The sequence below is a fragment of the Pyrus communis genome, chromosome 14, assembly GCF_963583255.1.
Source record: "Pyrus communis chromosome 14, drPyrComm1.1, whole genome shotgun sequence".
Lineage (NCBI taxonomy): Eukaryota > Viridiplantae > Streptophyta > Magnoliopsida > Rosales > Rosaceae > Pyrus > Pyrus communis.
Window position 1 is genome coordinate 21,329,693 of NC_084816.1, and position 23,701 is coordinate 21,353,393.

General features: G+C 37.2%; 5 protein-coding genes across 5 annotated transcripts; 2 read left to right on the plus strand and 3 right to left on the minus strand.

The window, feature by feature from the left end:
- The first annotated feature begins 4,261 nt into the window (after nucleotides 1–4,261).
- Nucleotides 4,262–9,996, plus strand: LOC137715135 (sodium/calcium exchanger NCL-like). Its single transcript, XM_068454372.1, has 7 exons — nucleotides 4,262–4,793; nucleotides 6,255–6,440; nucleotides 6,983–7,164; nucleotides 7,873–8,018; nucleotides 8,165–8,441; nucleotides 8,530–8,838; nucleotides 9,507–9,996. The coding sequence occupies exons 1-7, from the start codon at nucleotides 4,382–4,384 to the stop codon at nucleotides 9,753–9,755; spliced, it is 1,761 nt and encodes a 586-aa protein (XP_068310473.1). The 5' UTR covers nucleotides 4,262–4,381; the 3' UTR covers nucleotides 9,756–9,996.
- A 468-nt stretch (nucleotides 9,997–10,464) lies between these two features.
- LOC137716276 (sodium/calcium exchanger NCL-like) lies at nucleotides 10,465–14,869 on the plus strand. The gene is made up of 7 exons (XM_068455703.1): nucleotides 10,465–10,919; nucleotides 11,934–12,119; nucleotides 12,747–12,928; nucleotides 13,032–13,174; nucleotides 13,312–13,579; nucleotides 13,658–13,957; nucleotides 14,474–14,869. Exons 1-7 carry the CDS (start codon nucleotides 10,505–10,507, stop codon nucleotides 14,720–14,722), a joined length of 1,743 nt encoding a protein of 580 aa, XP_068311804.1. The 5' UTR covers nucleotides 10,465–10,504; the 3' UTR covers nucleotides 14,723–14,869.
- Nucleotides 14,870–16,010: 1,141 nt separating this feature from the next.
- Nucleotides 16,011–16,553, minus strand: LOC137714565 (secreted RxLR effector protein 161-like). The gene is made up of 2 exons (XM_068453755.1): nucleotides 16,319–16,553; nucleotides 16,011–16,240 (listed from the first exon to the last, which is right to left on the minus strand). Exons 1-2 carry the CDS (start codon nucleotides 16,551–16,553, stop codon nucleotides 16,011–16,013), a joined length of 465 nt encoding a protein of 154 aa, XP_068309856.1.
- Nucleotides 16,554–18,965: 2,412 nt separating this feature from the next.
- LOC137714566 (uncharacterized) lies at nucleotides 18,966–19,694 on the minus strand. Its single transcript, XM_068453756.1, has one exon. It carries the CDS (start codon nucleotides 19,692–19,694, stop codon nucleotides 18,966–18,968), a length of 729 nt encoding a protein of 242 aa, XP_068309857.1.
- A 2,716-nt stretch (nucleotides 19,695–22,410) lies between these two features.
- On the minus strand, nucleotides 22,411–23,701 carry LOC137714567 (uncharacterized). Its single transcript, XM_068453757.1, has 2 exons — nucleotides 22,830–23,701; nucleotides 22,411–22,548 (listed from the first exon to the last, which is right to left on the minus strand). Exons 1-2 carry the CDS (start codon nucleotides 23,532–23,534, stop codon nucleotides 22,411–22,413), a joined length of 843 nt encoding a protein of 280 aa, XP_068309858.1. The 5' UTR covers nucleotides 23,535–23,701.

Consider the following 23,701-nt stretch of genomic DNA (forward strand, 5'->3'; position numbering starts at 1 on the left):
GGTAAAAAATCGATGGTAGTTTCCACAACCCTACGTAACTCGATCTAGAAGATCCGCATCATAGATTTCCGATCCGTAACTTCCAAAAACCCACACTATACTTCTAAAACATCATACTAAAGTTTCATTACGATCCAATGGTTGGATCTCCGCCAATTGCAAGTTCAAGTGGCGGTTAACGTTTTATTTTATGAACTTACAAATCCAATTCGGGAAGATCCGTACATTGGATTCCCAATCCATAATTTCCTATGATCCTCATATATTACGTACTATAAAATATTAAAGTTTGGTGACGATCCAACGGTCGGATCGTTGATTATAATCAAGTGCCGGATTCCATCAAAACTATGCTCATATGATGAGATTTCATCAATCTAACTTCACCTATAGAATTGGGGTATCAAACTTAGCTTAGGAAGGTTAGGGGATGTCTCGGCCCACGCGCCGCCGTACACGGCGGTCGGTTGTCCCGACTGGCCAAAAAAATCAACTATTTCTAAAAGTTCCCAAATTTCATAGAAATGAAGATCTTAATGAGTAAAACATGTTTTATACCTGTGGTCAAGTCCAATTTAGCCGGGAAAAGCTTCAAGTCGCCACGCCCGAACCCTAAGATTTGGGTTCTTGATTCGACTCTAAACAAGCTCCGACGCCTTAACCAATGCATGGGCTTTGTTCTTGAGGTTGATGGGAGTACATTGGTGGTGGAAATTGCACGAAATCGTTGCATAAATGGCGGATTCACCGCTGTGGGTGTCCTCCGAGCCGACGTGAGTGTTGTCGTGAAATCACGACCTATAACCATTAAACTTGGGTGGTAATGGAGATTGGGATGACACCGAGTTGATTGGTGGTGTTGGTTGGCTACAATTTTTTAGAAAATTGAAGGAAAACTGAAGAAAATAGCAGGAAAATTTGAAGAGAAACGGGTCGGTCGCGTGGGGAAGAACTGGGTCAGGGTGATTCGGTGCTCCTCCACTCTTTCCTTTTTCTTCCTTTCTTCTTTTTCCCATTGGTCACTCACCCTCTCCCCCTTTCTTCTTCTCTCTATTCGTCCTCACCTCTCCCTCTTTTCTCTCCTTTATTTTCTATCTCCACCGACCATCTCTCATTCCATTCAATCTCAGCCACACACGTGGCTTTCCAGATTTTGCTCCAAAAATCTGGAGCATTCCAAAAAATAATAAATTTACAATTTTGCCCTCGACTTCATTCGTTAATAACTCATTCATTATAACTCCAAATTACGTTCTGTTTGCGCCTACGCATTCGTAACAATGAGTACTACGAGGATACGCCAAGAAAATGGATCTTATGTGACTTGACAAGGCGGTCAGCAAAAGTCAATGCATTTTCCTCGAAGGGCATTTTCAAAATTTCACATTTTAAAACTATAAAAACCGTAGTTTTTGGGGACGAGTCGTTACATCTTTCTCCTCGGCCATATACACCTCCCTCCCTTAGAGCTCCTCCCCTCCTCTTCCTCCACCAAATCCCTATCGTTGAACCCACCCCCTATAAACCCATCACCCTTATCCATCTTCCCCAATCCAAAACCTCAAATCCCTCATCGTTAGCACAAGATCTCGACTTTACTCTCTGCGCATTCCCTCTCTGTCACCAGGTCACCCTTCGCTCAACAATGTCAAGATAACTTCCAGATCGCCCATTTACGATGATGGGTTCCTCATCATTTTTGGAATCAAGAACAACATCAATTTTTATCCCCTCATCGTCGTCAGCCTCGCCGATGACATCTTCTACCTCTACTTCGACCCCTGCATCTCGACCTTCTACCTTCTCTCTTCTAGATCCTTAAATTCGACCCAGTCCCCAGGCCTGACAAACCTGCTTGCAAAAAAAAAAAAAAAAGTTTGGGTTTTTTTTTGTCCATTTTTTTTTTCTGGGGGGACAGAGAATGAGTGGTGAAATTTGGAGGATGAACGTGAAATTTTTTTGGAGAAAGAGGAGGAGAGTGGTGAATTTTTTTTTTCTTTGTGCCGATTTGAATTTCTGGGAAACAAACGAAATGAGTTGAAAAATATGGAGGATGAAGGTTAAGAATGGAGGAAGAAAGAATCTCACGAAATTGGATGTGAGAGAGAGAGATAGGAGAGAGAGAGGAGAGAGATCGGTTGTGAGAGACATAGGAGAGAGATTGGATGTGAAAGAAAGATAGGAGAGAGGAGAGAGATCGGATGTGACAGGGGTGGAGAGAGAAGAGGGTGGATCCCATATGTTTTTACAAAAAATATTTAAATAATTTTATTGTAAATTTATTAATATTTTTATCCACTTGGGCTAAAGAATGTGGTCCACTTTAAGCTACGTCAGTATTTAACAAAATAATTAAATAAATTGACGGAGATTTGATATTATAACAAATTTGTAAGATGAGGTATGATATTGTCATTTTTAAAATATGAGATATGAGATTATGATTTGATCTATAGTTAAAGTAATTTTATGTAATTTATTCTAAAAAATATATATTTTAATTGACTGTTCCATCTTCTCTTCCAAACCTACAACCCATTAGAGCTTTAGCGCGCTTCCTTCGTTGTCGTCCACACCCGGTCTCCTTCTCCTCGTCCCATTTCAGATTATCTTTACCCTAGAACAATGTCTAGAGAGAGAGAGGTTGGATGGGGGAAGAAGAAGGAGAGGTTGAAGGGAAGAAAATAGCCGGCGGCAAGGAGGTGAGATGGCTGCTGCCGGCGAGGTGATGTGACTGGGTTAGGTGACTGTTGAAATTATTTATTTCATGATTACTTAGTTTTGTGTATCTTTTAAATCAAAATTGAGCGTTTGAATCATCATTGTTGTGGGTTCGAAGGCTGGTATCCTCAATTGGAAATATGAGAGAGAGAGAGAGAGAGAGAGTATGTAAGAGGGTGGGTTCGCCGACGGTGGCAAGGTGATGGTGGCGGTGCAGCTTTCTTGACTGTTGGGTTTTTGCATTTTTAATGTTTATTAGCTTTTTTATGCCTTTTAAAAGTTTAATAATAAACCTTTAATATAAATGTTAACTACAATTAAAAATAGACACGTAGCAGTCTTAAAAGAAGGATGATGAGCATCCACCATAGTTAATGTGAAATGATTTGAAATATCCAAATGACGAATTTTGTTGGAAATGATGGTGAAATGTTTGTGGTAAAGCTATAAAAATCTGCAAGTGGGTAAATATATTGAGAAAGAAAAGAATTTTGAGTAATGCTCGGAGATCAACTATTTAAACTAGAGTAATGCTAGGTAAATTAAAATTGTAGACGAAATTTGTAAATTAAATGATATGTTATCTAAATATGTTAATCAACAGTTAAACAGTTAAGTAATAATTCAATCATTAATTTTCATGTTATTTAGTTTACAAAATTCAGTCAACCTAATATTCCTCTTTAAACTATATTTTGTATATAGAAATGCTAAGAATATTTTCTCAAAGTGAGACTCTATGAACTCTACACTACCTCATGTTTTTTGCATAAGATTTTACAATATTGACACGCGAATTGTGCCAAAAACGTGATAAGATGGGGAGTCAAAAAAAAAAACAAATCTATGATAGTATAGAAAATAAAAATATATATGTCAAGTTCTATACTAACATATTTCCTCATTTCTTAATATAAAATCTATCGTTGTATAAAAAATAAAAATAAACCAAGCCCCTAAACTTTATGTGTTGGGTTTAAATATATTTTTTCATCTTTGTTTAATTGATAAAGAAAACAAAAACTTCATTTAGGCCGGCCCATACATAGAAGATTGAAAGAGTCATCAGTACAGTAGTCACAAATCTTTCAACAAGACTTCAACCAAATAAAATAAGAGTAGTGCTATCCAAACATTTTTTTTTTTTTTTTAACTTTTCACACATACTTGTTAATATTTGTTCATTGATCTTCTTTAATTTATACGAATTGATAATTAAAAATTAAACGGGATCTGAAAAAAGTAAGAATAAGTGTATTGTTATCACCATCCCAAAATAAAAGAAATGAGCCAGATGACCCCTGTAGAAGCATTTTTATAAGAATTGGAGCACATCTTAAAAAGGAAAAAAAATATGAAAAAAATAGAAATTTTAAATTTGGATGGAATTACTTGGAATTTAAAATATCAATTTAAAAATATAAATAGAAATAGTTGGAAAAATTAGTCTTCTGAATCATAATTAATGCTTAAAAGTTAAGTAATACAAATCGCCTTCACCCCCCCCCCCCCCCCCAACCACGTCATATCATATCCCCCACCACCAACCGAAAAACACGATTCAGACACTGACCGACTCCCCCAGTCCCTCTCCCTTATCGCTTACCAATCGCCACCTCACATCCAATCCCCCGCGCCCCGAGCCCACCCGCCTCCCGCCATGTCTAAACCCTCTGACGTGTCCTTCTTCCTCCTCCTTCTGGTCCTCTGCGGCCAGGCCCACGGAGGCCGCTTGCTCCTCTCCGACTTCAACCAATCAACGTCATCCGATCTGATCTCCGATGGAGTCCACCACCACCACCGGTCCCATACCTTCGCGCCCTACCTCACTCTCAAGAACGCCCTTTCGGCGGAGGACTCCACCTGCGAGCAGACCTACGGGTTCCTGCCCTGCACCACCACCGTGATCGGCAACCTCTTCCTGATTCTGGTGTATGGTTACCTGATGTACTTGGCCGCCACCTACCTCTCCAACGGCAGCGAGCTGTTGCTCGAGATTCTCGGGCCCGGTATCATCGGAGGCTTGTTCCTCCCCATCCTCGGCGCCCTTCCCGACGCCATGCTCATTCTCGGTCAGTCTCTTTTTCTTACTAGCTGTTTGGTTGCCGAGAAAGTGATAGAAAATTATCATTTTTTTGTTTATTTCGGATGAAATTATGCATTTTTAAATATCGACTTTATGTGAGTGATGTACAGTGATAGACCATAGTAATATGCACTGTTTTGTTTGTGTTTGCTTTCGAATAATTCAACTTTTTCCCTTTGGAAATTGAAAGATTATACCTTTAAACTTTTGCAAGCTTTGTGTTCTTTTCTTCTTTTCAATATTTAAATAAAACAAATTTGAATTCTCAACTTTTTTTCGAATGTATCTTTTCATTTGGATCCCAGTAGAGAGAATATGATATGAATTTTGAATTGTGATGTAGATTGGATCCCACTTTTGTTAGTTGCTCTATCTGTTTGCGATTCGAATTTGGGATTGGCCCCAGTTGTTTAGCTTTATGCCTTGTCCTTAATACCAAAATTTTGCTCGGATTTGAAGATTTTGATCTGGAATAATTGGACCTGTTTCGGTTTAGTGATCGTACTTCAGAAGCAAATTTAAGATAAAAAAAACAAAGATCGAATGCTTAAAAGCTAAATCAAGAAGAGAAAGTGTTCCTGCAATATAAATTGTGCTGAATTAGCCCTTTGCATATGCAAATTTTGGAACTTTAGGGCCTGTTTGGTATCGTATTAATTTGTTTTTCATAATTTCTCAAAACATTTCTTAAGAACATGTTTTAAGAACAATTTTATTTAAGATCCAAAAATTTGTTCGCTATGAGATTCAAATTGTTTTTAAATTTTAATAATTAAAAAGAATAGAAAAATATCGTACAACAACTCAATTGGAGGGTCGGAGGAGAGGGAGATTAGAGAGAACAAGAGAGATGAGAGAGAAAGAAGAGTGAGAGGAGAGAGATTCGGGAGAGGAGGGGAGGTGAGAGAGATGAGAGAGAAAGAGCAGATGGAGAAGAGAAAAGTAGGAGAGAGAGATTCGAGGGAGGAGGGGAGGAAAGAGAAAGAGGAGAGAGATCTGGAAGGGAGGAAAGAGTAAGATATGATAGAGAGAAAAATAGGGAGTGAGAGGAGAAGAGAGAGTAAAAGTAGTGGATTTACGGTTTAAAAACTCACTTTCTGTGTTTTCTAGAAGTAGGTTAATTTTCAAGTTAGTTTTGAATTCAGTTTTTGAAAACAGTCCTACCAAACAAGCATTCAAGTTGTAAAACTTAAAAAGTGGTTCGAGTCTAAAAAGTTGGATTCAAGTAGAATACCAAACAGGCTCTTACTTTTATGCAATAGTCTAATATATCATTTTCTCAAATACCTTAAACCTTCGCATTAGTCTTTAGCTATACATGTTCGGTTTTCGGGGATGTGTGGTGTGTTCTAAAAAAAGGATGCTCTTTGTTTTATCCATCCTATTTAGATTATCTATTTAATAATTAACTTTTAATGGCTTCTGATATGTAATGTATTATTTTCAGTATCCGGACTTTCTGGAACTAAAGAAACTGCTCAAAGTCAGGTCTCTGTTGGAATGGGCTTGCTAGCTGGTTCTACTGTAATGCTGCTTACGGTAATATGGGGTTCCTGTGTTATTGTCGGAAAGTGTGATATTCAGGGATCGGTTGCCATGGATAACAAAGATACAAAAGGGTTGAGCTTAACTGGTAAGTCTATATTCTCTTTGCACGTTTATTTGAGAAATGTAAATTGCAAATTTTATATGCCTTGTTTTCACCTTACAAACATTGTTCTCTTTATCTGTGGTCAGAAATTATTTTCACCTATGGTAAATGGGAAAATGCACAATGACGATTAACAAAGGATTGATCCACATGTGTGAATGCATGTGTTATATGTTGACCAGTGAAAGTTTAATAAGTGATGAAATTCTAAACGAAGATTGAAAAATGAAATTAAGAGAAAATTTGTATTCCTACTGACATGTAGTGGGAAGAATGCTTTGTTGAATTAGTTGTATATTTGTTTCCTAATCTCCGGTTCTGTGAACAAGAGAGAGCAAGTTGTGAATGTTCCAACAAGAAAACTGGACTACTTGACCTTCTTGTTCATCTTAAAAAACCCAGTTTTATATGCCTTGTTGACTGAATCTTTTAAATTATTGTGTTTGCCACTTCAGGAATCATAAATTTTGAATGTCTGATATATAAGGAGATATGAACTAAAGCAGAACTGTTGGTAATTGCAGGTTCTGGTGTCAGTACTGATATCTGGACAAGCTATGCTGCAATGATTATGATTGTATCTGTCATCCCATTTCTTATTGTGCAATTACCGCAGCTCCTCAATTCCACCTCGGGTAGACACCTAGCAGTTTTGATCTCACTCATTGTCTCGGTAGCACTATTGCTTTCTTATTGCCTTTATCAGGTAATTATAGTTTTGATGCAGCAAGTCAGCAATTACATACACGGTGTAGTGTAACCAATCTTTTATATTTATTTACTTTTTTTTTTCTGTTTGCTTAATTTATAAAGCTTATTTGTAATTTACGGCTAACAAATTTGTCTGCTTTTCTTCCATCTATTGTAATTTGCATTTTCATGTGAAGATTGCTGGTACTTATGCCTAGTAAAGCTAACTTTGTCAGCTCGTAAGAAAAAGGAAAAATAATTGAAGATGACATAACAATTGGTTACTCCTTTAGTGAAAGAGGGGGTGTTTGGGTTGTTTCATATCTTTAATAGGTATTATAAACTAAGATCACAGAATTTATCTTGGTTTCTTATAAGGATTCCATATCACTAGATTGGTGGAAACTGTTGCTTGTTAATTTTTTAAACTGTGAACTCCAGTTACTAATGGGAATTCGGGATATGCTTGGACAGCCCTATTATTAATCAAGGGTGAGCAACCGCCTATGCTTTGTAGGTTTATTATTAAAAGGTCTGAGTACTTTTAAGCGCATTAATATTCTGTAAGTTCTTTTATACCAAAGGTTTGGATACCCGTTGCGATTCTGTCATGCTAGTTCCGTAGGTAACATAAACTGTTTAAATTTTCTTTTTCCTAGTATTACGAATTGGATCTTCACGCTTATTTTCACTGCTATTGACTTATATTTAATTGTTGTTGCAGGTGTTTCAGCCTTGGATCCAGAGGAGAAAAATTGCTTATGCAAAGCACAAGCATGTAATATCAGGACTCTTACAACATCTGAAGAAGCGTGCATTGGGAAAGCTTCTTAATGATGAGGGTGAACCTGATGCAGACATTATCAAGAAGTTAGTATTTTATAATAGTATTACCAATGGAGTAGTTAGTCATGTCTGTGCTTTGTGTCTCTTTGTTATGAGAGACTGTTGCATTTTTTATTTTATTTTATTGTTGGAATTCGTTCTAACTCGTTTTCTGATTGGATATGTGTCAGGTTGTTTTGTACAATTGACGAGGATGGGGATGGGTTTCTTTCAGCTTCTGAATTAAGAGCACTGATTGTAGGAATCCGGTTTGATGAAATACAGTTGGATAACAATGAAGCTGTAGAGAAAGTGATGAGTGATTTTGACACTTCTCGTGATTCCTATATCAGTAGTGATGAGTTCTTCATTGGCATCTCAAAATGGCTCAATGAGGCAAAGCGTCAAGGAGATATCAGTACTGACCCCAGTAATCGTACAATGAAGTTTTTAACAGACTTTCACAAGGTAATGTTTGCTTATGAAGATAGATTTAAGGTTTGCTTATTTGATACGACTTTTCTATGCTAATCTGTAAATGCTTTGTCGAGTACAGCGAACAAAAGAAGAGCACGCTCTTTTGGGGGCGGATGACCAAAGTGATGAGGTTGTCGAGGGTGTTGAGAATGTGAAGTGGACCTCTATCAAAGCAGGATTAATGTTGTTGGTAGGAACTCTTATTGCCGCTGCATTTGCAGACCCCTTGGTAGACGCTGTTGATAATTTCTCCGATGCCACAAGCATTCCAACTTTCTTCATCTCATTCATTGCTCTACCTCTGGCTACTAATTCTAGTGAGGCTGTATCAGCGATTATCTTTGCCAGCCGCAAAAAAATAAGGACTGCCTCGTTAACATTTTCTGAGGTTTGTATCTCACATATCCCATCTCTTGATGTTTTACCAATCTGCAAGCCTGTCAATATTTCACATCTTCAACAGTTGTATAATTTATCAGTTGGAGCTTTTACAAGTTTGCCATAAACTTACAACTTTAAGTTTTAGACTTTCACTCAGATCAAACTCTTTTCTAAAGTGTCCAACTCAATCCTATTAAATTATTATTGACCAAATTCAACATTGTTTAGGGTATCCTGCACAATTAGCAATTTAACATTCTTCTGTTTGTCATGATTTAACTATGTTGATGGAGGAATGATATTTAATTTGAATCTGTGATTTCACGCTCCATCGTATTAGTTGATTGACATAATGCGCTCATAGTACAAGAAGGTTTTATTTTGAGTATTTGACTGAAGCCGAGATGCTATATTAATTGATGGGTGCTCGAGAGCACTAATACAATTGCATGGAAGATTTATTTTGATAACTATTGCACTGAAGGTACTATTGAAGGTGCTGCATCTAACCAAAAGAACAGAAAAAGAAAAAAAAAATGAATGTATGAAAGTACTGCATAATTTGAGTCCAATTCATGAACGTGAAAAGTAATGTACTGTATGGTTTTGTTGCTGTCACGCCGTTGCAATCATGCGGTTGAAATATGACCTCTTTATCTGTGTTTCTCGTTGCAGTTATATGGTGCAGTAACCATGAATAACCTCCTCTGCCTAGCAGTATTTTTGGCCCTGGTTTACGCCAGGGGATTAACGTGGGACTTCTCATCGGAAGTCCTGGTGATTCTCATCGTTTGCGTTGTGATGGGTCTTCTAGGCAGTCTCCGCACTGTCTTCCCTCTTTGGACGTCTTCAATTGCTTACCTACTCTACCCATTCTCCCTGGCGCTGGTTTACGTCCTGGACTATGTTTTTGGCTGGTCATAGACACATGAGGTCATACGAATCCGTTTGAGTGGTCTTCGGCTTATATAAATCGACATGTTTTTTTCAGTTTTCAATTTTCTTATGGTTTCCATGATCTTTGATAATGTTCTTGTGAGTATGCCTGTTTCATTTTCGTCAGAAACTTGAGATTTGTAGGGGCACTTGTATTATCAGACAATTTTCTCTGTATAAGCAAAACCCTGATATGTTATTGCAATTTTAACATCTCGAGTTATACCTTCTGAAATTTGTCATCTTTTTTTAATTTTTTTGATCAAACAATAGATTTTGTTAGATTAGTTATCGACGGGATTTGAACCTACGTTATTATGCAAGAACTCAACACCTTTCTACTACTGTCGTGAATGGCTACTTGCTATCTTGATTGACCTAAACATTTTTTGCTTCGATTATGGGGGTTACGGTTAGCGGTTTTATCCCAGTTTATCTTTTGACACTAAAATACTCAAACTGGAAGTGTCGGAAGCTAAACTGGAAGTGCCAAAATTGCCAACTATTCGAGGATAAATTACAAGTTTGGCAACTCATATGCTGACATTTTTTAAGATAATGTGGGCACAAATATTGCTGACGTGGCCACACGATTGGCTGAGGACCTCGGTTGACTTGCTGCTGAAAATCTGCTTTATGTGGCATGCAGTATCCAGATTATCATAAAATTGGGACTGCAATCTGAAGAGCCAAAAAATTTTGAATCACAAGAACTTCAACATCCACCTGAAAAAACCATGTTCAACACGTTGCTATTTCACCGTCTCTTCTTCTTTCTTATCCTCTGCGGCGGAGTGGCTGCGAGCCACAACATCTCCAGGCCTCAATCCTCACCGCACGATGTAAATGTGTCTGATGGGGTACACCGCCAGTCTAACAACTCCACAGTGCCCTACCTTACTCTCAACCGGCCCGGAGACATCGCGGCGGAGGCGGAGGGGGAGTGTGAGGAGACGTACGGGTTCTTACCTTGTACCGACAGCGTGCTAGGGAACCTGTTCCTGATTTTGGTGTACGGTTACTTGATGTACTTGGCAGCAACGTACCTGTCTAATGGGAGCGAATTATTGCTCGAGATTCTCGGCCCCGGTATCGTCGGAGGGTTGTTCCTCCCCGTCCTCGGGTCGCTTCCCGACGCCATTCTCATTCTCGGTGAATATCTCTGACTTACCCTCTCATGCATTCTCTGTTTGCTTTTGGGCGGGAAAGTCTGGGAAAAAATTGAAAGAAAAGCCGAGGACAACGTTGAAAAAGTGAAGCAGCATTAAAATTGTTAGTTGTTACTTTTTCGACAAACCATGTGGCCCACGATTAGGGAAACACATCTTCTTTTACTCCTTTTACTAAATTATTGGCAATGATAGGTGACTTTCAGCCAGATCGGATAAGATAAAAAAAATAAGATTTTCAATTTTTTATTTAAAACTTTTTGAAATTAACTTTTCTTTTAAGTTGGAAACTTTCGGTTTTCTGGAATCGGTGGTTTTTTTTGGAATTTTCGGGTCATAATTTGAAATTTCTACATCTTGCATGTTTCGGATGTGTTTACATGGATCTTTTTTCTTCTGCATGCAATTCAATAATATTTGTAAACAATTATGTAAATTATAATACATTTTTTGGTATATTATTATCCTACTGATTGTATACAACATAGAAACATTATAATCAAACACTTTTTTCAATATATAATATAAAAGCCATGAACAAAATTACTTAAATTAACAACGAACATGACAATTGAAAAAAATAAATAAATAACGAACATGACAAAATATAAAAAATGTTTACAAGATACATAGAATTAGTGAATAACTGTAAAATGTTGGATTTTTTTTGGAATAATTTGATTGGATTATCCAAATTAACAATGAACATGGAAAAATATAAAAAAATGTTGAGAAATGCCAAGGGGACTCTCTAAAAAATGAGACTTTTTTTTATGAATCCTTTGCCACCTCATGTTTATCTTGTATTTTTTGGTACAGTGTTTTATAATGTTGCTACCGAAATTGACATTAAATTATGAGATGACAGAGAGTCATTTTTTAGGAGAGTCCTCTTAGCATTTATAAAAAATGTTTACCAGACGTAGTTAATTATAGTGTCGGAAGATAGACTGGGATAAAATTGTTTCTGAATTAAACTAGTCTTCTTAATTTGCAGTATCCGGACTTTCTGGGAGTAAAGAAACAGCTCAAAGTCAGGTCTCAGTTGGAATGGGGTTGCTAGCTGGTTCAACTGTATTGATTCTCACATTGATCTGGGGTTCCTGCGTTGTCGTTGGCAAGTGCGATATCCAGAATTCGGTTGCCATCGATAACAAAGATACAAAGGGCCTTAGCTTAACCGGTATATTCGTCCACTTTATACAGTATACATTTTTTCTTTCCTATGCAGTCTACATTTGTCAAACATGATACTAAGTTCTTACAGTAAAATCATTTCCTACTGAGGATTCAGAAACACATCAAAAGACATGAAGAGGAAAGGATCAATGCTCAATATTTGAAAACCTTCCATGTATTTTTCACCTCGGAGCTAATTTTTTATTTTATTCAGTCCTCGTCCATGAGATTTGAACACGACCTCCTCCAGCAGAGTGGAGTGTTACTTTACGAAATGGTTGTTCGCTCCTCAGAGACCCTTGAAGTTTTGAAAAGCTAATGAGAGAACACAAATCATGATTCAAACAAAAAAAAAATGGACTAACATGATCTCCTTTTTCAACAGTTAAATGGAATAAAACTCCCGTTTTTACCGTCTTTGTTTCAACCCTTGACCCTCTATTTAGTAATTAATTTGCGCATGAGTTTAATATAATTAATCACAATTCATAATAGCTTTTGTGAACTGGGAATCGGAAATAACTCGTTTACAATTTACATGACATGCCTATATATTTGCTGCCTGAATGTTTTAAATAACTGTGTTTCTCACTTGAGGAATTATAAATTTGGAGATGTTTTGTATTTGCAGGTTCTGGTGTGAGTACTGATATCTGGACAAGCTATGCTGCAAGGATTATGGCTATATCTATCCTCCCTTTCATTATTGTTCAATTACCAGCGGTTCTCAGTTCAAAATCCGGCAGCCAGATCGCAGTTTTGGTTGCACTTGTTATCTCTGTCGCACTATTTATTTCTTACTGCCTTTATCAGGTAAATTTGATGTTCATGTAGCAATCAATTACATAATTGTCTAGTCTGATATGTCCAATCAAGCTTAATCTGAGCTTACAAAACACATTTAATTGTGGTGCAGGTGTCTCAGCCTTGGATCCAGCGGAGGCGAATTGCGTATGCAAAGCACAAACATGTTATATCAGGAATCTTACAACATCTAAAAATGCGCTTCGGAAATCTCCTTACGGATGACGGTGAACCTAATGAAGAAAATATAATAAAGTTAGCATTGTTTATCAAATTTTTCACTAGGATTAATGCACTTTTTTTTAATTTTTTTTATAATGCAGTTACCTCGTTCGTATGACGTTATTATTTATATTGTCCATTCTTGACCTTACAACATTCTTCGTGTATAGGTTGTTTTATGCAATGGATCAGAACGGGGATGGACATATTTCACGTAATGAGTTAAGAGCAATGATTGTAGGTCTCAAGTTCGACGAAATAGAGTTGGATAAGAATGATGCTGTGGAGAAAGTGATGAATGATTTTGACACTTCTCACGATTCTCAAATCGATCGGAATGAGTTCCTCTTCGGTATCTCAAAATGGATTCATGAGGCAAAGCGTTCGGGAGATGACAATGATCATCGCACGATGAAATTTTTGTTTGACTTTCACTTGGTAAGGTTCGATATCTCCAATTGATTTTGAGTTGCATGCTCTAACTTCAACACTAACTGCTCAGAAACTAACGTGCAGAAAACTAAGCAAGAGCACGATCTTCTCGGGGGGCAAAGTGATGAGATCATTGAAGGTGTTGAAAATCCCAAGTGGACATCCTTCAAAGCAGTTCTAATGTTGTTGATAGGAACTCTTATAGCAGCTGCTGCTGCAGATCCCTTGATTGACGTTGTTGATAATTTCTCAACTGCCACCGGCATTCCGACTTTCTTCATCTCATTCATTGCATTGCCTCTGGCTACTTCTTGTGAGGCTGTGTCTGCAATAATGTTTGCTAGCCGCAAAAAGATCAGAACCACCTCTTTAACATTTTCTCAGGTTCGTATATCACATATCCGATCTCACTCTATGTTATATCACTCTGTGAACCTGACAGTACTTCACATGGCGAAAATTTGTGTCAATAACTTATTGAAGAACAGAAGAATTCTACATCAGAAAATATACATGACTTTTATTGAGTAGTTTCACTACTAATTATTACACCAATGTCCCTTTCGACAAAACCTCGACCCTGCCATGCTGGGCAGCTAGTAGAATGCGAGTTGGTGCACAATATAATCGGTGTGGTTAGAAGTGGACCGCTAGGACTATATCCATAATAGGTTCGACTGTTCTCCAATTTAATAGTCCAGTTTCATCATTATTAAGTTTACTAAACGCCCAATTTTAACTATAGGCTTCTAAATCAACAAAAATCAGAATGTACTTACATGTCAAATGCTTTTCACAAGTAGTTATTCTGCTATGATGCTTTGTTTTTAACTGTAACATATGGAAACTGCAGTGTATGCTGAAATAAGACCTCTTTATCTCTTTTGTTTCTTGTTGCAGTTGTACGGATCAGCGACCATGAACAACGTCCTGTGCCTGTCGGTCTTTTTGGCCCTTGTTTACTTTCGAGAGTTAACGTGGGACTTCTCAGCAGAAGTCCTTATTATTCTCATTGTTTGCATCGTGATGGGGGTTTTCTGCAGTTTCCGCACTGTCTTCCCTCTTTGGACATCTTCGATCGCTTTCCTACTTTACCCATTCTCCGTCGCACTGATTTATGTCCTGGATTATATTTTCGGCTGGTCATAGACTAGAGGGGCCATATGAACTTAGTAGGGTGTTTTCAGTTTATGCAGTTTGTCTGTGGCCTGAGGATTTGAGGACAGGTTTCAATTTCACGTGTATTATTGTAGTGGATAGCTCGTTTTGATCTTATGAACTTTTTTGCTTTCAACAAAAATTTTGTTCTTAAGAAGTTTGTGATTTCCTTAGTGATTGACATATTCGCTTACAATATATTTGACAAAAACCATGAAAACAAAGAATATCAAGAAAATAACCCAAATCATTCTTAGCAGAATCCAAACGTTGGTTTTCTAACAAACAAAAATGTTTTTGGCTATATTTGACAAAAAAAACTTAAAAGTGCTTACAAATCATAGGACCGCTCTCTTCTTCGAGAAGTAATTGGATTTTTTTAATAAAAATTTAACACATTTCACATAAAAGTAATAGCTAAAGCTCTTATGAGCAAAAGTGCTTCATAGAGAAGTAGTTTCAAATGGACCTTAAGTCTAAAAAAGTTATGATGCTCAATTAATACAAGATTAAAAACAAACAGGGGTTATCCTAATTGCAAAAGACAGTGATGTGATGAGCAAGAATGGAATCAAATCCTTCCGTAGTGACAAATCTCAATATTTTTTCTATAACGAGTTTAAACGTAAAGCTGAAATGATATATATAGAGAGAATCCCCTTGAAATCAACACACAGGAAAACATCTGAGTCACTCGCCAAAATCACATCTCTTGAGTCACACATATAGGTTGACAAAACTGTTGATATTCAGACAATCTTTTATCTCAATAAACTAAACACACGGATTAGGCTAGAAAGATGAAGCAACATATGACAAATATGAGCAGCAGCTTGCTGCAGGAAAATAGAGGGTAGAGAGCAAATGGGGAAACAGAGGGCATAGAGCTTTTTCACAAAGAGATCTTTTTTTATATTGATTGAATGTCCTAATACATGGGACAACTGATAAGGCAAATGCTCAGCCCTTTTACAAAAGATCTATGCCGTACATGTGGCAATAGATTAAAGATCCAAACATTTCAAATTACATAAAAAGATTAACTTTAAAGCAAAGGATTAACTTTAACACTCCTCGTTAATGCTTTGCTGCTTCACTCCCAACAGTTCTCTTAGGTAGATGAATCTGTCCTTTGGTAATGCCTTGGTGAAGATATCAGCAACTTGATCTTCTATCATGCAGTAGACCACATCCACTTCCTTGTCTTCCACAACACCTCTGATGTAGTGATGCTTTAGAGCAATATGCTTTGATTTGCCATGATAGACAGGATTCTTGCTCATGGCAATTGCTGACTTGTTGTCACGAAGGATATGAGTTGTTTGTCACCAAAATCTTGCATAATTCTTCTCAGCCACACTGCTTGAGAAGTTGCAATTGAAGCCGACACATACTCAGCCTTTGCCATTGATAGTGCAACTGATTTTTGCTTCTTAGACACCCAAGAGAATACGCCAGCCCTTAGAGTAAAAGTATAGCCAGATGTGCTCTTCAAGTCATCCACACTACCTCCTCAATCACTATCACAGAACCCATACAATTTTGGCTCAACATTCCTTTCATACATAATACCAAAGTCAAGTGTACCTTGTATGTATCTTAGGATCCTCTTTGCAGCTCCATAGTGAATGCGACTAGGCTTGTGCATAAATCTGGACAACAAGCTTGCATCATACATAATATCAGGTCTAGTCGCTGCCAAATACAACAAACTCCCAACTAGGTTTCTATACATAGATTCATCAGCATCACCACTACCATCTTCTCTTTGAAACTTTTCATTCACAACTAGAGGTGTTGCAACAGGCTTGCAACCAGCCATTTTGAATTTTTCTAAAATTGTTTTTGCATATTTCTTTTGAGTAATAAAGATACCATCATTTGATTAAATGATACTAATTCCCAAAAAAATAATGCAACATGCCTAGATCACTCATCTCATATTTCCTCATCATGTCATTCTTGAAATTCAAGATTATTTGATCACTACTTCCAGTATAAACCAAAACATCAACATATAAGGAAACAATAAGGATATCTGAAATACCTTCGGTTTTGACATAGAGGGCAGGTTCATTCTCACTTCTTTGAAATCCCCTTTCATTGAAATATGAGTCGATCTCTCCATACCATGCTCTCGGAGCTTGTTTCAAGCCATAAAGTGCATTCTTAATCTTATCCTCTAAGAACAAATCCTTGAGGTTGATCAACGAACACCTCTTCTTTTAGGACTCCATTTAGGAAAGCGGACTTGATGTCAAGTTGGTGTAGAAACCACCCCTTCTGCGTAGCTACATAAATAAGGCATTTGATTGTTTCATGCCTAGCTACCGGTGCAATGGTTTCTTGGAAGTCAATCTCGGGTTTCTTAGAATAACCCTTTGCTACCAATCTAGCTTTAGTCCTTTGAATGGAACCATCTTGATTGAGCTTAGTCTTATAAATCCATTTCACTCCAATGACGAAGTTGTCACAAGGTCTGTCTACTAGTTCTCATGTCTTGTTTTTCACAATGACATTAATCTCCTTTTACATTGCAGCCTTCCATGTATCTTATTTCACTGCATCATCAAAGTTTTTCGGTTCTACAACACAGAAATTACAGCTTTCATAGACTTCATTTAAGCTCATTAACTGAATCGGCGTTGAACTTGGACTCGAAGTTGTGGGATAGTGAACTTGAGGACTGTTTTCAGGTGACTATCGTGGAATTTCCGGCTCAATTTCCTCTTCATTTGGCCGATTTTCTTCTTCAATTCTGATTAGTGCAGATTCCTCTCAGATGGTTGCTTGATTGCAATCCCACGAAGATTTCTCACTAAAGAGAACATCTCTACAAACCACAACTTTCTTCTTTTTTAAGTTGTAGAGTCTGTACCATTTTGTGTGTGAAGCATAGCCTACGAAAATGCATCACTTGACTCATCAAGTTTTTGTCTTAGTTCTTTCGGAACATAAGCAAAGCAGATTGACCCAAACACTCTCAAGTGATTCAAGGAAGGCTTTCTTCCACTCCATGCCTCAAATGGTGTCTTGCCTTCAACCACCACTATCAGATGCCTATTCATCAAGTAGACCGCTGTATTAACTGCCTTACCCCATAAATATTGAGGCATTCCCTTGTCATGCAACATTGCCTTAGCCATTTCGACTATGGTTCTGTTTTTTCGCTTGGCTACTCCATTTTATTATGGAGTGTAGCTAACAGTAAGTTGCCCTTCCAAGCCAATATCTTAATAAAACTTATCAAATTCTGTGGATGTGTACTCTTAAAACTTATCAAATTCTGTGGATGTGTACTCTCTTCCTCTATCACTTCTAAGAACTTTGATTAGATAACCAAATTGTCGCTCAACCATAGCTTGCAACTGCTTGAAGATTGAGAACACTTATGATTTCTGTCTTAGAAAGTATACCTAAGTCATTTTGGAATAATCATCCACGAAGATTAGGAAATACTTGTTTCCCACTTGAGTAGAGGCCTTCATGGGTCTGCAAACATATATATGAATCAATTCCAATGAAGCTTTTGCTCTCCAAGCTTTACCATGTGGAAATGAATCTTTGTGATGCTTCCCAAGTGCACAACATTCACATATTTCTTCATTTTCTTGGATACTCGGCAACCCACACACCATTTTTTTTTCTTGTAGCTTTTTGAGACTTTGAAAATTCAAGTGGCCAAGTTTTTTATGCAATAGCTTTCAATCTTCTTGCACTTCCATCTTGAGTGCATATTGAGTTGCATAGAAAGCTTCTACTCTTCCTCATCTCAATCTTAGCCAAGAGTTGTTCATGATTCATTCCATCATATATCTTGCAAGTATTGTCTCCAAAATACAAGTAGTAGCCATGCTTAATGAGTTGTCCAAGACTTAGCAAATTTTGCTTCAAATCAGGAACTAACATGACATCCTTGATGAACATCTTTCCATTCTTCGTATGCACGTCAATAGTACCTCTTCCCAAGTATCAACTAGCTGCCCATTTCCCATCTTCACTCGGGTTGGGTTTGTAGTGTCAATATTATGGAGAATGTTCTTGTTCGTCGTTATATGATTGCTACAGCCACTATCCACAAACCAAACTTTAGCTTCTTCTTGGACGGTTGTATTATGACCAACATAAAACATATTGGTCTCTTCACCTTCAGCTTTGGTGTAGTGAGCTAGTTGATTATCTTTGTAAGTACAATCCTTTTTCATATACCCGAATCTGCTACACTTGTGGCATTTCACTTTTCCCTTGAACCAACATTCATCAGAATGAGCTTTGTCACAAATTTTTCACTTCGAAACATACGAACTCTTCTCAACCTTTTTCTTCTCTTACCCTTTCCTTCCCACACTTTTTTTTTGCCTTTCCAATTCTTGTTGGACTTGGCTTTGCTTTGACTTGAACTAGCTTTAGTTTTTGGATTCACTGTAAGTGTTTGGAAAACATTTTCTACATCATTGTTGTCATGCCTGGATAGTCTCTGAGCAAAACCTTTGAGTAAACCAATCAATTCTTCAACACTCAAAGTTGACAAATCCTTAGTCTCCTCTATGATTGAAACTATGTTGTCATACTTTCTTGGCAAGCTAATTAGATACTTCTGAACTATTCTCTCATCAGACAAGGTTTCACCATAACTTTTCATTTGATTAATAATCTCAGACAATCTACTCAGGTAATCATCTAGTAATTCATCATCTTTCCTTCTTATGTACTCAAAATCTCTTCTCAAAGATTGGAGTTTGACTGCCCTTACCTTAGTAGAGCCTCTGTAGACTTTCTCCAGCACATCCCAAGTTGATTTGGCATCTGTCTTGTTCGAAATTCTCGGAAAATTTTCATTTGAGATAGCATTTTGGATGACCCCAAGAGCTTTTGCATCTCTCTTGATGTTTTCCTTTAGTTCCCTTGTTTGAGCCTCTATCAAAACCACAGTACTTAGAGGTACCACATAGCCATCTTCCATCAAGCTCCACAAATCATGAGATACAAATCTTGTTCTCAACTTTGTCCTCTAGAAGTCATAATTCTCTCCAATGAAGATAGGAGTTCGAATCTCTCCACTACTACTTGAACCAGCCATGAATTTGAAAATTTTGATTCTAGGGTTTCACTTAGAATTTTCCCCCTTTTGAGAATCAAAAAACGCCCTACTATTTGATCAAACCATGTTGATATTCAAACAATCTTTCATCTTAATAAACTAAACACACGGATTAGGCTAGAAAGATGAAGCAACATATGACAAATATGAGTAGAACAGGAAAATAGAGGGCAGTGAGCAAACGGGGAAACAGAGGGCAGAGAGCTTTTTCATGAAGATATATTTTTTGATATTGATTGAATGTCCCAATACATGGGACATCTGATAAGGCAAATGGTCAACTCTTTTACAAAAGATCTATGCCATACATGTGGCAATAGATTAAAAATCCAAACATTTCAAATTACATAAAAGGATTAACTTTAAAGCAAATGATTAACTTTAACAAAAACGACCTAAAGCGGAAAATCCATACTGAAGTGAAAGTAAATTAAAAACTCTCTTAGAGAGATGCAACAAAACTAAAAACAAAATTAAACTAGAGGTTTCTTTCTACAACTTATTAATAAAAGCGCTCTAAACTATACATCTTAAAACTCATAACCCTTTAGATTATCAAAACTCATACTTTTGGTATAGTAGTGTCACCATCCTACCTAAAACACCAAATTTAGTAGTGTATATGAAGTGGGTGGTGTGGATCCAACAAGATGGTTGAGATTTGAGACAAATAAAAACCAGAGTAAGAAGAAATCACCAAAACGAGATTGATGACGAGGTTCAAACCATAATTAATCATTAGGCGATAAAAATTCAATCGAAATCGTCTTCGGTAAGTGTATGAAGAGTGCAAGAGAGCACTTTATAAGAGAGTTATTGTGATAGTTGGAATAATTTTATCTTATAATTTTTTTGAAGAACCAACTATAATTGTATGCTCACGAATGAAATATACAAAAATTAACGATTAGAATTAACTAGCACGACTAATGCTAACATTTTTCCAGGCAACATAGGCCCAGAGTCTCACATCAAACGCTTGCAATTATAGTGGATGTCATATGTGCCTACCCCACATAAAAAACGATAGGACAAAGCACTGTCAGATCTTCCACAATCCACATGCAAAAGTTTGTTAGCAACTGCAGTGCCTCGGTCATCCACCAACTAAAAAACAAACTCAAAACATAACTCAAAAGATCCCAAAATCCCAAGGCACACAAGCACTTTTGACTTCATAAGAATACAATTGTAACCACTCATACAGACAAATCTGCATCTCCATGTCCATTTTTCCTTTCCAAACTCTTCACCCTTCACAAGGCTCAAGCTTACATATGCAAATAAAAGACCCATCTAAGTATAAATTTAAATTATGAAAAAGAAAAAAATTATAATTTGGTTTACAGAGAAAACAAGATCCACAAGAAATGGCCTAATTAATAAATAAATCGGATTTTATAACTTCAAATTGAGATCAACACTTTCTCCTACTTCACCATTGCAATTGTTGTTTAGAGTGGTCGCTGCCCTACCATTTTGTGCCTTTGCTAGTGGGAAGAAGCTGTAGAAAGCTTGTTGTGGATTTGGAATACTTGGTCCTGGCTGGTAAATTGTGTCATCTGCATTGTTCCCCTATAACAATTCGAATGAACGAAAAAAAAATTAGACAATTAATGAAATGAAACTGCTAAACAAAGTTAGTGAAATGAGAAGTGGGCTGTATTGATTATCGCACTTGATAGTGAAATGATTCAAAATCTGGAATTTCACGGTTATGAAACGCAAGATAAGATGGAGGGAGGTTGAGCTTTGGGCTGGGACATGTCCAACTAGTTGAAGGAGGGGCTAGGGTGAGAAAATCTCCATTGACACTCCCATTTTCTTTGATGCTGCTTCTTGAATTCGACTCAGAAATTGAAGTTGAGCATGAAGGTCCTTCTCTGAATATGGTGCAAAGGAAAGAAAATCCATGTGAGCAAAATAATGTGCTTGGTGTAAATAAATGGAAGATAATTAGAGATAAACTGACCTGAAATTTGTTTTGATTGCTGGATCAAAATTAAAGGCGGATCTGTTCCCACATGAAGTTGCTTCATCGGCTCTTATAGGAGGAGCAACAAATGTAGGGAACTTGATGGAGGGGACCGGTGGATTCTCTAGAGAAAATGGATATGGCCTCTTCATGCCAACCATCTACTACATATTAAAGATAGTAAGAATTAATCAAATGAAGTATTATTCGAGTGATATTCTATATATTGATTATATTCTAATCTAAATTACGAGGAGGAAAATTACAATTTGGGTTCAGAAGGAGGACCACATTGCTATAGTCAACTTGGCTACTCATAGGTATGTATGAACACCAATCTCTTAGGTGCCTCACAAAATTATCAAACAGATTGTACTCAAATTCAAATTCAATTGCATCAAAATAAAACAAACTGAAATATAAAAGTATACAAATTCTTTCTGAATTCCAATGTGAAATAGGATTTCCAAATCTAATGAAATCCCACTGGTTGGACTAATTCCCACTAGGAGAAATAATTTGCAAAATAAGTACTGAGAAATTTTAAGTTTTGAGATGCTAAAATTAGATACATATTTCAGGAAAAAGAGGCAATCATATAGGCTAAATATAGAGGTGAACAGAACAAACCTTTTCTTCATCCGGCCACATAGGAGTATAGTTGCTGTAATAGCTTTGGTTTGAAGGGGGCTCTATCTGCAAATTTAGTACAGATGATGAATTTGCTGTTGACAGATTAACCTGCAATATTTCCCATACACCAACAATTCATTCTCAAATAGAATTAAAAAGAGTGGATCATCAAAAGTTCATTAATTTCTTCACGTAACTAAATTTTATTTTTTTTATACGACAATATTCTAAACTACTTTAATCTACAAAGAGGCACGCTATCCTGAGTTAACACTTGCCTAACTTGAATCTAACATTTCTTCACATAATTAGATTTTTTCTAGAACTACAAAGAGAAAGGGGAAACTGAAACAAACAACGAAGAAAATAGAGTAGAAAGAATGTGTTACCATTGAAGGAGGAGGAGGAGGTGGCGGTGGAGGAGGAGGCTGCTGGTGATGAAATTGCTGTGTTCTTGTTGGAAAATTGGAGAGCGGCCAAACGGGGTTGTTGTTGCTGGACTCAAAAGGCAAATTCATAGTAGACCTGAATGCCAATCCAGGATCCAACCCAGGATTACAACTCACCTTCTGATCAAGAATATTAAACTCACATGGATCCCACAAGTTGGGAACATGATTCCCATTGCCACCACCATTAATGTTATTGTTGTTGTTATTATTTCCCACACCAAATGGAACAGTTCCACTGCTGATCATTGGCTTCCTACCATCAACGCCGCTGTGGGCCGATGGAATAAACTGCGGATGGAAAATCGAGTTGGGGGAGGGCAGATCCAGTGATGGGAATGGGATTGAAGAGGGAGGCTGATAAAAATGCCTGATCGGAACCGAACTAGTACACGAATATGAAGAAGATTTTGTTGGTGATGGGAGAGAAGATGGTGGGGTGGTGGACAAAATTGCAGCTGCTGCTGCTTTCTTCTGCTGTTCTTCAAGCCTGATTTTCTCAAGCTGTGCAACACCAAGTCCTCTCTGTGGCACTTTTTTCTGCTTTGTTTTTTTGGATGAAGATCTACTACTGATGATGTTATTGCTTCCCAACCCAATAATTTCAGTGCTAGTGTTTTGGGTTTGTTCTTCCTCATGAGCCATTTCTTTTGCTATGTTAATAAATCCATCTACTTTTATAGCAACAAAAGATTGATAATAAAAAAGAGGGGATTTCTGGATCACACTCAGAAACTCAGGATTTGAAATGGGGATTTATGGGAGAAAAACTAAATCTTGATGGTGATTTGAGTTGGAGGAGGAACATGTTC